This window comes from Hyposmocoma kahamanoa, unplaced genomic scaffold, assembly GCF_003589595.1.
Source record: "Hyposmocoma kahamanoa isolate Upper Pololo Valley unplaced genomic scaffold, ASM358959v1 220, whole genome shotgun sequence".
NCBI classification, from domain to species: domain Eukaryota; kingdom Metazoa; phylum Arthropoda; class Insecta; order Lepidoptera; family Cosmopterigidae; genus Hyposmocoma; species Hyposmocoma kahamanoa.
In genome coordinates this window covers 4,806,246-4,823,142 of record NW_020653740.1, presented here as the reverse complement: position 1 = coordinate 4,823,142, position 16,897 = coordinate 4,806,246, and the positions used below count along the sequence as shown (strand labels likewise).

At 36.6% G+C, this 16,897-nt stretch overlaps 1 protein-coding gene across 4 annotated transcripts in view; it reads right to left on the bottom strand.

Annotated features, from left to right (window-relative positions):
• LOC113228006 (rab11 family-interacting protein 4) overlaps positions 1-16,897 on the bottom strand; it is a 120,880-nt gene that overhangs the window by 28,269 nt on the left and 75,714 nt on the right. For all 4 annotated transcript variants that reach the window (XM_026461127.1, XM_026461124.1, XM_026461125.1 and 1 more), the window contains 2 exons: positions 10,025-10,063; positions 9,050-9,167 (listed from right to left, as the gene is read on the bottom strand). In XM_026461127.1, coding sequence (XP_026316912.1) covers positions 9,050-9,167; positions 10,025-10,063 — 157 coding nt within the window. The remainder of the gene's footprint in view (positions 1-9,049; positions 9,168-10,024; positions 10,064-16,897) is intronic.

Genomic DNA, 16,897 nt, shown 5'->3' with positions numbered 1-16,897 from the left:
ATTTTCCAGCTCTTACGTTCCTGGATGACATCTCACGCTATAATTAGACTAGAAATAATAGTAATTATAAGATCTAGTCTTAGAGATATCGTATACGCATTCGCACAGGCTGTCGATCTTCGCGCCCTAAAAACTGAAACAATTTCTTTACTCTCGTATCCTAGATTGGTGACGTTGCCCCCAGGTCGGTTTTATTTTAGATTTCTGGATAAAACTGCTCTGTGTGGCACATAGTCTATTATGACTTTCAGTGGTTTCTTGTAGACAGTCAGGTTTGAACGTTACAACTCTTATTTTATTATAATTATAAGACCTAAGAATGCATTATTTATTGCCCTTTTGCTTACTTTTCTGGTAGTTTCCTTTGGAAATTAATGATGTTGAGACTTTTTACGGATCATGTCTCACATTAATCAGTCAAAGTTCAATCACATAATATTCTTGTGTTGTAAAATCTTAAAGTAATTTTATCATAACGAACTTTTGTTACATCTGGTGTAAGATCTTTATTTACGCCGTCTCACAATATATCTAAAGGAGGATCTCAACTGTTCGTAACATGATGCGTTCATTGTTTAAACTGAACCAGAAGTCGTATTCTTTAGAAAACAGGCAAAAAATCTTTAATAATAGGGGTTAGGAGTTAAGTTGCAATGCGTTATGTGTTTTATCTCAAACGCAAGACAATCAGCACACAATATGTTTGCTTTCGCACGCGTTCGTTCGCACCACTTTCAGTTTCATTGCGTTTTTTGGTGTAATGTAATTCTTCTGTTACAGGGTTGTATTAATCAAGATTTTATTGCCCTTTTGCGCCTCTAATAGACGTGGGTATTTCGTCATTGTATTTGTTGTACTACTTGATTTTAATTGATAGTATTTTTTCATTTGAAAATAACATTACTAACGCTGATTTAAAGTGTTTTCTTGAAAATGTTAGTCGGGGTACAGGTAATCTAGAATAACGCTAACCAATAGACACTGGCAAGTGTGTTGGTGAGCAATTTAGCTAACATTCTCTCAGACAAAATTCGAGCTTAGCGACTTGACAGCTGTTTTAATAGAAGTTAACTAGGTTAAAAGCATCTATAGAATTCTTTTTTTATCGATTTATTTTAAAATACATAGAAAGAGTAATTTTAACACCGTTGCACTATAGTGGAGCAGAACCCTCTGAGCTAAATTTTACCCGCAAAAGATGACATTTTGTCACCAATGCATTTTTTTAGACAAATTGTGAAAAAAATGCAATCGAGTCGTGTGTATGCATTTACCCTGGTTGACTTCGTAACCTTGGTACAGTAAAACCACATGTGACCATACGCCAAAAGTGCTTTTACCACATGAAAGTGAAACAATAATAACGACTACGTTTATGTGAAATATAATTCGTTATCGACTAATATCGACTCTACAATCTTTAAGCCTCTCTCCTGAAATACTGTCTTTTGCAGATGTGGCCTGATTACACCAAGAGTGTGGCTTATACATAAGAGGTTTTATGTTCTTGTATTATATCATAAATTCAGTTATCCAAAGATGGTGTTAACTAGGTTATAGTGAAGGAGATAATCCGGTAGCCCTTGTAATAAGCCATATAATGCAATAAAGCCTTTAGATAATGCAATAGCTTATACATACAGTCTTCGAAGATAAGATAAAACCGGCCGATGTTAGTCGTTTATGCAACCCGTTCAATCTCTATTGAGGTGACGAAGTGACAGCTTTTGTTTACTATCTAGGGCAATGATTCCAAAAGTGGTGATATATTGACCCCCCAGGGGTCCACTCCACTCTACAAGGAGTTCATGTCAGAGAAAAAATATGAGGGGCAAGAGACGTTAATAAGGATCCACAAGAGAGGAACCCATTTAGGCAGATCGTGACTAAAAGTTTGGATGGATTGACATAAATACAATAATCAATAATGCACTGTTTAGTGCTTATGTAAATACATAAATATATAATTTATGTATTTACATTTATTTCATATAATAGACCTACAAATTACCTTTATAGACATAATAAAACACAACGTATTTTATTAGATAAATGTATAAAACTTAACATTTAATTACGTAGCTATGTACACATATAATAGTTTCTTATAATAGATATAAATTACCAATGAAGTAAACATTTTACAATAAACAAGATATTCGGTTATATAAATGTATAAAATAAGCATGTGTTTTTTTGTTTATAAATTTCTCACCATACGGTCAAAGTTATCGAAGTTAAGAAGCACTCAAAGTGTGTTAGCGTCAAAAATATATTTGAACTTGATGAGTTTGTAAAAAAATCCATATGAGTAAGGCAGGGGATTACTAAACAGAACAAATTGATACGTAGTCTACGAGATCCAAAAGTTTGGGAACCTCTGATTCAGGGGTAGAGTTAAGTGACGAGGAGCAGTTTCAATGTTGCTGATTTTATACAAAAGTCGGTGTACGTCGCCTGGCACCTGGTTGTCAGAACAAAGATATCGCTGCGTCTAGTATCATAGTCAGTTGTGGTACGAATGCTACTAAATTCCGCTTATCAAAGTGTCATGGTTATATAGTGGTCGTGTATTGCTTGTATGATGGATGACCGATACGATTTTTATGCGCAGTTAACTCTACAAAATATCTTGATAGTTCACAGATTCACTCTCCATTATATTGATTCAGTGTATAAATAAGAATCCACATTTTAGTAGCAGTGGAGCTCCTTGTGAAAGAGTTCGTCCAGGAAAGTACTGCCACTCTGCTGATTTCTGCCGCCAAGCAGTTATGTGAGCATTACTACTTAGACGTTCCGATTTTGAAAGGTGCTTCGAAGCTGGCGAAATAACAGTCGCATGGGACTTGTCAATTGTCATTATGTCTCACGGTGACCGGCGCAGTGGCAGTGTCCCTCGGAACTTTGTGATGTTGAAAGCTCTGAGTGGCACTGCAACTGCTATGGAGAAACGTGTCGTTCACCACCGGGCATACCTGCATACCTCAGCATACCTGCCCCCGTAGCATGGCTGCGCAAGATACTCGCGACGCGCGCGATAAAATTGAAATAAGCGCGCCTTATTGGCTATCTAAATTAGATCTGATTGAGACAGCCCATAGCGTGCTCTTATTTAAATTTTATCGCGCGCGTCGCGAGTATCTTGCGCAGCCATGCTACAAGGGTTGGTATTTAAAAAAAATCCATTTTATGTTTCCTGCATTTTAGAGCTGTCCACATAGATTTACTGCCTCAGGTTAAAATGTATTTATTTATTTTGTCAGTAAGTAAAATGTCAGGAAAATAACAACTGCGATTCTAACCTCAGGCAGGAAGGAAAAGATAACACTTTAATTATACATAAATGTAACAGTTATATGTACTTTTGCGGTTTATTGTCACTCAAACAAACGTCCGTACCATTGAATTTGTGACGTAGGTAGGCAACTCCATTTGATGAGGCAGTAAATGTAATCAGAAATTCGAAGTCAATATCTAGGTCTAGTTTAGATTCTTTTTACCTTCTACTGTACTGCACTACTAGAATTATCCCTATCTGCGTCATTCTTGGATTGTATGTCCGTTTTGGTCTTACTTTTTTGTAAACTGTATTTACTTGAAATTTTGTATTCATTATGGGTTAATTCTTGCTCATCTTTGACTTTTCTCCCGTCAAAGCGACAGGGTTACACTTTGACAAACATGGTTCTAAATCCATGGAAGGGTTAAAGGTTTGTAATGGGTGCTCTCTTGCTGCTTCGCGTTCTCTGTTTGCTTCTTCGCGAAGATTCTTTGATCTTTCTTCCACGATGTTATTAGCTATGACAGCTTTGATAAGAGATTCGTACTTTCCTGTACTTCCAATGCAGGTTTACAAAATTGCCAGCAGCAAATGCTGTACGTATACCTATGCATAATCCCATAAACGTCACTTATATCCAATTTCAATGGGGTCGTTTTAGCCGAGTTCTAAGTACAACAAAGTTTTTCATCTTTACAGGTATTCCATTTTCCGAAGTCCATGTTAGGTATTTAGTTTTACGAACATCAATTACGAGTAGATAAGCTCCACAAAACAATGGAACGCCTGTGGGTGGCGTGTGCGCATAGTGTAGGTGCCTGCAAGTGTGTCAAGGATGTCAGGAGTCCGGAGAAACGCCTATCATCATCTCGATTACTGAGCTTGATCGTCACCTTGTTTATTAGATTGTTTAAATTATTCTTAAGGTTGCAATAAGCGAATGATATCATAAGAGTAAGTCAGGATCCAAGTGTCTCAAGTTTTTTTCATACACAATTAATTGGTTTTTTAACAACGTAAGTACTTCAATCTTTCATACAATTACGACAAAGTCTATCTATGGCGTTTCTAAAACCATTGTTCAAGTCATGTCGTCTTATAACTTTATCTATATAGATTGACCATTGGCATGAAGTTTCTCGAAGGACCTATTGTTTAGAATGTACTAATAACACTTCTATGCACCTGGGGACAACTATTGTAAATGTATAGGTTAACTGCTAGGTGTCGGATTAGAGTTTAAAGTGAGATAAAATGTCGATTTTGAAACTTGAAATACGAGTAATGTGGTTGACGTTCAATAATTCATATTTTATAGTCTTAGATTGATTTTGAGATAGTGTTTCAGGTTTCATAGGCGTCTTAGATGATCGATCTCTCTGTTGTATTCTCAAAACTAGTGCTAAAGATTCAGAGAGCGGTTTATTATGTATGCCATTAATTCGAATTAGTCTTTAATCTTGTTCCATATTTTGAAGGAATATTGGCCATTAACACAAACCCATTTGTCTAATAATAGTCGTGTTTATCGTATAGGAAAGGATAGCGACGCACGCACGTAGGACCGGAAACGGCGCGAGCGCAGCTGAGGACTCGTTTCCGGCGGCCATTGCGGCGATCTAGTGCGACTATGAAATGAACCGGCACGCTCCATTGTTAGAGCCCTTTCCTTTGACTATTAATGTATTTATATATTATTTGAATAGAGATATTGTACATAATATTATGCTGATTGAGTTCATTGGACAGTAATATTGAATCGTAATGGAATTTAAATGTGATAATCTTTAATTATTGATAGTAAACGGAAATACAGTCAGTACATAACAGTACTTTTGATCGGTATAAATATAAACGTACATTTGGTTCAATTTTTAGAAATTTTTTCAGCATTATTTACTTTATGACCTTCACACATTTGTTTAAGAATGCATAAACTTATCTGTTTATATTTACACAGTAGCCATATACTTCTAAAATATACTGTGGTAACACAGTTTGAGTAAACTGTTCAAATTCGCATGTGTTGTCACCAAATGTTAAAGCACGTTACGCGTATTTATTTTAGATTTTGGCTGCAGGCCAGCTCGACCTTGCACGGAGAAAGGTGGAAATAGGTTGCACTTGGGTTAGTTTCTAATTCTATAGCGCACTTCTCAATTAACGGCTAGTAAAGCCGTTACAGGTAATATATACTTCACCCTGTTTTCCATCACAGCCACTGGCTGCGATACTGATATAAATCATGCGCCTCATTAACACGCATCAGTACTTTAATTTGAAATATACTATGAACTTTTCGGTGATGAAACTTGCACGTCGAAGAAGGTTCACAACCCGAATTGAGCCAGCGTGGCGGACTATGGACCAAATCCTCCTGAGATGAGACCCATGATGATGATGAAGGCCTTTCTTTGGAATGTTGTCAATTTGGTAGTGGTACGCTCACTCGAGAAACGCCCAAGAGGAATCTGTGATCACAGATGCGTTGGTAGGACGATAACAAAGCACTGGTGAAAACAAAGTGGTTAGAAACTGCTCAAGATCGGGAAAGATGGCATAAACTGAAGGAGGCCTACACCTTAGAGGTTGAGAACGGCTAAAGAAGAAGAAGCTCGCCGGTCGGCCCCTACAAAACGCCCACCGACACGTTCCTTCTAAATCTGTTTCGTCAATCTTCTTTCTTTCATACTCTTTGCATATCCGTACCAACTAAGCATCCCTTTCTCTATGTTTGTCACTACATTTTCTTGCATGCCGCCAGAGTTCCTACTACCATATTTCTCAAGCTCTTATTTCCAATATTAATTCTATATTCATACTTCTGCCAAACCCAACAGCTAAATATAAACTACAAATGTATAAATTGTAAGGCTGATTGTTAAATAAAACTTCAACTTTCTTTTCACTAAATTAATCTATAAAACTTATAGTTTTAAATAGCCTTATTTTGAAGTTTTGCGCTTGAGTTTGGCTATTAAAATAATCAGGAAATATGGAGAAGTAATAAGTCATTACCTACTCGTTAGGTTTAGCTGATATTGAGGATATATCACGGCGAGTTTGCGATCGAATTGCATAATTTGATTCCGCCTTCCCCTTTCCATCACCGGGGGACTAGGCGTAGGCTGGGGTTCCACCCCTATGTTGTGGATATTCTAAGTATTCTCACGAAGCGCTTCGCTTCCACATTTATATGGCGAACTGTTATGGAGTGGAATTCCCTGCCTGCAGACTTGTTCCCTGAACGTTATAACTTGGACCTTTTGAAGGCGAGAGTCAATAGACATTATTTAGGCGTGCATCATCGACCACCTCATCCATAGTCGACCTCATCGTCACTTTCCACCAGGTGAGATGGAAGTCAAGTGTGCACTTATTTTTTATAAAAAAATAAGAATTGTCCCTTTAATAATTTAAGAAATTAATCGATTGAGTAGGAAATGTAACTATTTTTCCGGATTTAAATCGCGTATATTTGTTTTTTCAAACAAACCAACGTTTTGGACCCTTTACAGGTCGCGGTTGACTGAATTTTTGTTTTTTCAAACAAACCGAAACGTTTCTAAATTTTCTGTTTCTTCATTCTTTAATAAACATTTATTAGCTCCATAGTTTTAACAAAGATATTTCGATTATTTATTGCAAGGCGTGAACTAAATTCGATTCCGCGAGTGGTTATTTTCGGAATGGTAACGCCAACGGTTTGTTTTATTCGATCATCGTTCCGTATTATTTGCGTGACTAAAGTAATCTACTTTTAACGTTTAAGAAAATAATTTCATGAGACACGTTAATTTGACGAATTTAGAGATATTTATTTTAATTTTAAACAACGAATCAATACAAATATTTAAAATATAATTATAGTTTTGTTGTTTTAACTTATTAAGCATATTTGAACCGACTTCAAAAAAAGGAGGAGGTTCTCAATTCGACTGTATTTTTTTGTATGTATGTTACGCGATAATTTGTGAACCGATTTTGATGATTCTTTTTTGTTGGAAAGAGGGTACCTCAGTATTGGTCCCATTTAAATTTGAAGAAAATATTCCACCTCTAAAGGTGGCAAACTAGGGGATGTATCCGGTTTCGTGCACTTTCCGGTAACCGATTTCAATAAAACTTGGCAAATAGATGTAATTCCACGTACGTTTGAGGTCGGCTTTTTATAATTTGTTATTGAATATCATGATATTTTTACTACCATGATATTCATCTATTTTATGTGAAAATACTTTAATACTTGATACAAAGACCCAACAAACACCAGTCTCGAACCAGGGTCTGTTGCCTCAATGTGGCTACTGATAATCTGTTTTGTACTGTAACGTGTGTATCTACACCACACGACGCATTGTGGTCTATTTTAAAACTTATACCCATTAAGTTTAAGTTACAAACAGCACTGAGTAAAGTAATGTTCACAACATGTCCGTGTTATCACTCCTGAACAATGCAAGCGGAAGGAAATTGACGTAATGACTTGATAAAACAATGAGGCCGAGGACTACATAGATGATAAAAACAATTTCCGAGTATCGTGAGGAGTTTTCTTGAAAATCTCATATACATGCGATGTCTCATGAAGCATTGCTATCGTAATTGGTTGGCGCCATGTTGGCGCTTATTGATGATTCTGTTTTGTATAGTAAAATATTTGACACGATGGAATTGTGTTCAGCCAATAAAAACACAGTCGCGCGTTAGAGACACAGTATGCCGCTAGGACGCTACAGTACCAAAATCATAAGGGACACCGTGTGTCTCTATGACGCGTGACAGTTAAATTACGATATTATAATTTCTTACGGAGAATCAGACACGTTATAATATCTATAGATAATATTACTGCGTACATATGTACGCTTACATGTTGACATAAGTATGTACAGAGGCTCACTCGTTGGCATAGGTACGTGACGAAAATTACCTTACATTGTTTATACAGGCGCGTGTTTTCGACTGGAATAATGCTAGGTTAAAGAAACTACTTCAACATATTTTTTCGCGAACAGAAGACTTAACGTATTGGTAGTTGCAGACGATATAACAATAAGTTAGTAGCAGTAGACTCCTTGCAAAAAAGCTCGTCCAGGGAAGTACTGCCATCTTACCTATTTCTGCCGCCAAGCAGTAATGTCAGCATTACTGTGTTCCGGTTTTGAAGGGTAAGTGTGCTAGTGAAATTCCGGCACATGGGACTTGTCAATTTATGTTTCAGGGCGACGGGTACAGTGGCAGTACCTCTCAGACCTTTGCGATTTAAAGCTCTGAATGACACTGCAACTGTTCTGGTCGTCCCGTCACTTGATATTAGAAAAAAAAAGGGCGCGGTCCCATTATGTCGTGACGACATATAGTCAGTCCTACAGTGTAAAATGTCGTGGCTTGTATATTTAAAAGAAGTTGTTCATACATAGATCAACACTGTCATTCAGGACAGGAACAGACTGTCGTGACAATGGAAGAGCTAGAGCAACAGTCGTCAGACGATAAATAAATCGTCACGATAAAAATGTGTCGATAGATAATAGCAGCTTAAAACGATTCTGTCGTGGATCGATAAATTGTCGTCACGATCTAGAGGGAACAGCTAGAGACGACAGTCGTTCTACGATAAAATAAACGTCCACGACACAGTCACGACAGATAGTCGTGATATGGGAATAGGCTAGACGCGACAGTCGTCCAACGAAATTTTTTGTTGTAGACTTTAGGTGTACAATTTTAGGTTGATATTGATCGGTAAATATAGCCACTGACCTTATAGTTCAGTCCCTGGACGTCTTCTTCGAGTGAGACATCAGAGTACATGTCGTCTGCCGGCTCCCCGCCCGACCCGCAGCCGGACGAGTTGAACGACGACGACCGATACAGCTGGCTGCAACAACACAACATTTACCTTTTTAGACCCTATAAATTCTAGAATGAGAAGTGGTTAGTGGGCCAAAAGTCCAACTAATCATATTAAGTCTAGGAAGAGAAAAAAAAATACCCAGAGCAATTACGGCATACGTCTCTCAATATAGGTCGACCTATTTAAAAAAAAGGTAGGTTGAAGTTAAGTTTGTAAAGGTTTAGTTTTAGTAGTAGTAATCCTTGTCGACTACGTCAATGACGACATTGCATTACTGTTAATCGTTCGACTGGTAAATTACCTTAGATATTTTTATTTGGTTCTCGAACCCTTTAGACTAGGCCGACTACTTTTTTAGGTTACGTGTTAGAGTACGTACGTTCCCATTATTATTCACGTGTTCCATACTCTAATTTTGTATCAATTATGAATTACCTCCACTAAGAAGGTTAATTAGATGACTGACCTTATTTAACTTAGCTTGGCGTAATTGTAGCATTTAATTAAAACGATTATCAGCGATAAAATACATATGACTTTTTAAACTTATTTAATAATATCTAATAAATAATATTTTTTCTGGTTTTTATGGTTTGGCTATATAATGCTAGTTCGACAAAGTTCTATCTGTAGTCTGCACAAATTTTTATATACAGTACCGACATCTATTGGCAGTATGCCGCAACATTACTGCGCCGTTTGGGTTTGTGAAACGTTGCGCGAACTAATACAGTGGTCACGAAGTTAATAGTTCTGTCAAATTCCGCTAGATGGCGCTGTATGCTTTAGTATCTTTACAGTCACAGTGTAGTCTTCCATTTATCCTTGGATTATTCCTAACTTTATTTCTATTATTTGTTAAAAATAATGTGTGTATTTACCTTGCTAAGACATTGGAGCCAATTTGCCGCTTCCCGGAACTAAAACAAATAAAATGCAAGGGTTAAAAAATTTAAGAACAAAAAATTTGTAAGTATGCATAAGTATTCTTTTTTCTATTGTCGATATTGAAAGATTTTTGCAAATGTAACTATAGTTTAAATTGAAGCAAAGACGACGAAATACAATTGCACCATGCAAGATCTGTTTTGCAGGTATAGTATTTATGTGACATTTGGTAGATTGTTCAGGAGATTTTTTAGGTTCTAACAACTGTTTTAAAATATTTACATCATGTTTTAAGCTTCAATTTTAAATAAAAATCCTAAATTTAACTAAAACCAAAATTTAATTTTAAAAAATGAAAAATCTACGACACGTCGTTTACGTCTTTTCTACAAAACACCGAGACGTTTTGCGGACAAATAGAGGTTGGAATGACATATTACACGTAAGACAGACACCGTGAGGTCCTACGATATGACTGGAAATCACGTATTATGATAATCATTGAAAAGTAGGTCTGACACTGTGCTCTACGAATATAGCATTGTAAATAACTGTACAGTATATTAAACATTTTAAGCCATGGTAACTAGAGGTAACGCGCGTGGTGAATTGTACAGTGATATTATAAATTACGCCAGCAATTAACTCGTTTACGGACCACGTCCGGTGAATTTAGGTTATTCGACAGTCTAGGAGAAAGAAGGAAACATTTTTACATGTAACGAGTAATTAGTACATTTATTGTAGTACGTGTTACGTAAAGCTATATTCTTCTTATCATCCAATTTAATAACCATAATACGCACAATTATGAAAGGGAGATGCGTATCAACACTTATTAATGTGTAGCAAAGAATTTTGCTTTAGTGCTACGAAATATAAGAGGCATTTCTCTGTTAGAGATGTAATCGAACGCCGTACCAGCACTGATTAATGCACAGATTACTGCCTAACTTCGTGCGAAGGAGAAAACATAGATGAATTTGCGCTAAATCAAGTCATGCGTGATATTCTCAAGATTTAATACCTAATCGTAACTTGTAATGAAAAGAGTGGCTCACTATGATTAACACATGCTAGAAATATATTTCTTTTTGACGGTTTTACTATTACTATCGAATTGTTTTACTATCGAATGTTAGAAAACGTAATAGGTATTACGTTTTCTAACATTCGATATATTTACTAAAGTTTGTTGTGGTAGTGCTAGTCTTTTTTTAAGATATGACGGGACGAACAAGTCGTGCGCCTGATGGTAAGCTACACGCCTGTTCGTAACAGTTACAGTGCCAAATTGCAAAGATCTGAGGGGCACTACCACTGCGCCCGTCACCCTGAGACATAAGTTGACAAGTCCAACTTGCCTGTAATTTCACCAGCACCCTTACCCTTCAAAACGGAACACAGTAATGCTGACATTACTGCTTGGCGGCAGAAATAATTAAGGTGGCAGTACTACCCTGAACGAGCTCTTTCACAAGAGCTCTACTGCTACTAAACTAGTATAGATTTGCAACTTGTTGCATTCAAAAATATCGTTTTAGCGAGAAAAAATATATATTGATATAGACGCTAGTGTCGCCTGATGAAGGAAAAAATTATATCTTGATCTTTGTTGTTTCCATGTTGAATTCGTCAATTTTGTAAAATAACCGTGAAATCACGCGAATGCGTGGATACTCCTTTAGCATACTTCCGCAATTTCGTCCATGTCATTAGACTCGATACTAACAAAATTGTCACTTAATATGGGGTAAATTAAGTGGCATAAAAAGAAAAAAACAGAGGCTTCTTGCGTGAAAGTCTAACAGTTATGTCTTAGTTATGTACCTACAGGTATGTGCGCGATTTTCGCTCATTAAGGTTGATGTTGTGTGAAAATTCCGAATGGGTAATTGCATAATGTGGGTCAGTGCTGGCTGTCCGCTAAAATCAAATGCAAACTTTTAAGCATTAGCTTACAGTAGTAAAGGCGTATTACCTCCACACGTGATCCTACAAAAAGCCGATGGTCAACATTTAATTTTACCTTGGCATGTAGACTTCTTAGCTTGTCTATTTTATTTAATCATTTATTGCACAGGAAAACACAAATCACATTTAGTAAAACGGAAAACACAAACAGAAGGCACTACCTGATTCTAAAAGAAATTTCTTCCTGCAGACCAAAATACAGGTCACAATAATAAATACAGGGTTTACGTGCACAACAAAACAAAATGAAATTATGTGATAAAATAATAATAAAAAAACAATAACAAAAACATTTAATTACTACAGACTATATAAATACATATTTCATACTATAAAATGGATTGAACATTCGATAAATAGTGCTCCTTGACTGTTATTTTAAAGATCATGGTCAGTAATGGGAAGTGCATTCCAAAGTTTGGCCGCATGAACAGTAATGGAGTGAGAATAAAAACCGAAATTGAATGATGGAAAAGATAACTGGGATATAACGAGAGAGCGACAAAGCTTATCCTGAGGATGCTGAAACGCTCTCTAGGATACTTTTCGCTATTTCTACGCTTTTGAAATGCAACTATTTTTTTACAAAAACGTTTCGGGTTCTTTACAGGTTTTTTCATGATACCAAACAACGGGACGTCGTTGTGCGCCTGGTCGTAAGCGACACTCCTATACATGACAGTTGCAGTGTCACTCAGAGCTTTAAATCGGAAAGATCCGAGGGGCACTGCCACTTCGCCCGTCACCCTGAAACGCAAGACGACAAGTCCCATGTGCCTGTAATTTCACCAGCACACTTACCCTTCATAACCGAAACGCAGAAATAGGTAAGGTGGCAGTACTTCCCTGAATGAACTTATTCACAAGCAGCTCTACTGCTAATAAAATTCCCAAGGTTCCATAGCCACGGTTGATTGTAATGGTAAAGTCATCAACTAGTTATGTGTAATATTAATGCAAACCTCTCTATTAATATATAGTTTAATTTGGCAGCTTTTACCTATGTACTTTTCAAAGGCATCTTGAAACAATGGGCCAAGCATTATTATTATAATTACCTTTTACAGAATACGAAGGCTAATAGAGATAATCTCTAGATAGAGTAACTACTTATAGTGGGTTGGGCAAATTGCGTACTAACGACAGGAGCGTTATGATTGTGTGTATTCTGCTTAAAAATATATATATATTTTTAAGTTAGTTTCTTGGTCTTAAAATTGTTAAAATTGTTTTTGTTATCTTTTGTTTCCTCTTCTTTTTCCTTTTAATTTATACACACATGTTTATTTTTGCTTGAGGTGCTCGCCTATAAATGGTTACGGAATTAGATTAGTTTGTGAAATGTATTACTTACTCTTGAATTATTGTAGTAACTGTTGGTGTGCCTAATAAATAAATAAATAAATAGATTCAAAATAGATTGAAAAATTATTGCAACCTGTTATATTTGAATACTGGGGAGTAAGATCGGTTGCTCAATTGGAGTATACACAGAATGCTAGAAATTATCGATATTTCGAGTAAGAAAGGACGTAAAGGCCAATTACATCAAAAATAATTTGTTCGACGTAGTTGGCTTAAATTGTCTTACTCTTTCAAACTATATACTCAAAGTTAAATTGTTATTCGTCAAAAAATGTTTCCTTGTATAAGCGAACAACAACAGTTTTAAAAATAAAAAACATATTAACATTACAATAGTTTGTTTTTTTAACGGACACATTCATAGCCCCGCACTACAAGGGAAACCCTGTATTTTTTTAAATGTAATATCAAGTGACGAGACGAATAATATTCGTGCACCTAATGGTAAGCTACACGCCTGTCCATAACAGTTGCAGTACCACTCAGAGCTTTAAATCGCAAAGATCTGAGGGGCACCGCCACTGCGCCTGTCACCGTGAGACATAAGTTGACAAGTCCCATTGTGCTTGTAATTTTACCAGCAATTACGGGTGTCTTGGACACACACATACACAACCACAAATTACACTCAAACTCACGAGAGAAATAAATGTGGACCATACAAATATTTCTCCCGACCCAGGTATCGAACCCGGGACCTCTGCGTGGCTGAGCAGCATGGTAACCGTTCGGCCACTCACGCAGTTTTACTCTTGTAAGTACGCTTTGTTATTACTCCGAGATATTGTTATAACAATGAGTAGGAAGGAGTATTAAATTGACAAATATAATTATGTTTGAGGAAACTCGTAAATGACTAACATAGGAAGTCACGAATCTTATTGTTAATAAACGAACCTCGTAAACAAATAACGAGCAAAGCACTCACCAATAAAGATATAGGTACTTTTCCTCTGAATTTCGTTTACTTTTATCGTAATTAAGATACCTATATTAGAATTTCAGTTTTTCTGTTAGCACATGCCTTTTAATTTTTGACGACACTAGTGGTCTAATGGATTGCACTGTGCGTACTGGATGAGGAGGTCCCGGGTTCGATTCTCGGTAGGATTCATTTCGGAAATGAAGTTTGCCAATTTTGGTACGGGCCTGGTTGTTCTGGGAAGTGCCACAAAGTGAATTCCATTGCTCTGATACTCATAGTACAGGGAATTACCTAGTTTAAGACCAGGTAATGGGTGTGGTTGTCAGGCACATTATCACATTATTATATGATTTATCAATCGAGATATATCTCTACATACAATGAAATGAAATGTAGTTACAATATACAGAAAATCATTACGTAAATGTTCATTCCACTGATTCGTTTAGAGATCCAAACGGCCCTAATAAATTCTAGATTTTCACTACTACCCTGTGTTTAGAAGCGGAAAGGACGTCCGTGGGGAGTGTCGGTGAAATCACAAATGAAACATGGGTGCGCGTGCGCCGTGAAATTGTGTAAGAAAGTGTTGACCATGCACCGCTGCAGCCAACAACGGTGGAGATATTTTACGAAACCGCTTACAGTGTAAAACTAATTTTATGCATCCGTTTAATTAAACGAAGCGTATTAAAACTGTAGCAGCTGTAAGAAATTTTTTTGGATATAGCTAAAATTTTTAAATTAATCCTTATTTACAGGCGACAACGTCTTTTAACAGGTGTTGTAAGAAGTGCAACAAGATGGAAAGCAGCATCTTCTTTTGTATAGCGTTAAGACTTCGTCCTTCGAGACAGGTTAAGGCCAAGGCATCTAATTGGAGATACTGCCAGATCTTACATTCAAATTTTTCTTCAATAATTTTGTCTGACATTCGCCGGAAATCGTTATGGTTTTACGGTGGCCATTTTGAAACTCCTTGACATTTAAGATTTAAATTCAACTCTACATTAGTGTATAACGAAATTCAATTTGCGTAGAAAATTATACACGTTTAAATGTAAATTAAAAACTGAAACCATAAACTATTTAGCAAAAATAATAGTCTGTAGAATATGTATGCATGGGGTATGTATGTAGTATGGGTCGGTATTATTGTAGGGATACCATATGCGTTATACGTTAGTCCCGTTCCACAGACAAAACACTAACAAGAGGGCTGGCCCAGAACTGAGCTGGCGAAAGATAACAAAGTCAAAATTGCCGGCTCTGACGACTTGTTGTCGCCTTTGGACACTTAAGTTCGTAGGGTCCTAGTACTAGATATTCGTATAAAATAGCTAAAAAAATGTGTACTACTGGGACACCGAATTTTGGTTTGACGATGCAATTTTACTACGTTCACCAACCAATCAATCCAAGCGTCGAGTTTTGGAAGAGGATTTTTATAGCCTAATCGTTGATTTAAAGTTTCAAACTTCCATTTTATTGCCATTAGACGTTGGCGTTAAAATTTATAAAAAACATTTTAGTTCTTCTTGTGGCCACTAGGGGCGCCGTACAGTTAGACAGTAAAGTTTAAAACGTCTGTTATAACAAAACTTTGTGTATAGTAAACATGATAACTAGAAGATAAGTACAAAGGTTCTTTTACTACGTGCTGTACAGTACAGTTAGCATGAAGTTTAAACGATTTTCATAGTTGTAATTATAGTATAGCAAAATTTTTCCTTTTAACTGAAACAGCCATGAATAAACCTACGAATTGTAGTAGGTATTCTGTTCAGGGTGGGTAGGTATCTGCTTAGCTATGACTCACCCATAAGTGTGTATAGTGTCGACCGGAATCATTGTGTGATAAAAAATAGTTTTTCTTTTGACCGTTAGGGGGCAGTGCAGTTGTACCGTACCATTTGCTATTAAAATAACACACAGGTAACGAATTTCAGAAAATTAAATGATTGAAGAAAAGTTAAAATCTAAGATCTGGCAGTATTGCTAAGTAATCTCTGGTATGGCTAATTACAGGCCTAGCCTAACCTAACCACACACATCAGGGCCGTGCCCGGGCCGTGGACGGGCCGTGCTCCGTCTGGGGCTCAAAAAAATATCGTTGCGTATACTTTGTATGAACTCGTTCACACATGTCCGTGTCCGGGCCGGCGCCGGGACGGGCCCGCAGTTCATACAAACTAGTACGGTCCTAGGTGTCATCGTGTGAAAGAGATGATTAACTTTGATATTATGGCAATTATTCCAATTTTATTAATTGCCAATAATTTTGTGGTTTAGTGTAATGCTCGTAAATTACTAATTACCGCATGTTGCGTGGTAGTTATTATTTAATCGTGTGATTATTATGTACGAAATTAATGACTTGATGAAATTCTGTTACTCATTTTTCTTTGGGATTAATTATGTAAAAAAAAAAGGAATGGAATGCAATATTGAGAAATAAACTAGTGAAAATAAGTATACACTGAGGTTTTTTCATTTGACTAAAAAACTTGTACAGAAAAAAAATCGTCATTTTTTTATTTCTCACTTCTACAAAATCTGTCCACGCGGATGCTATAGCAAAAGTATAAATTGCTAAAAAAAA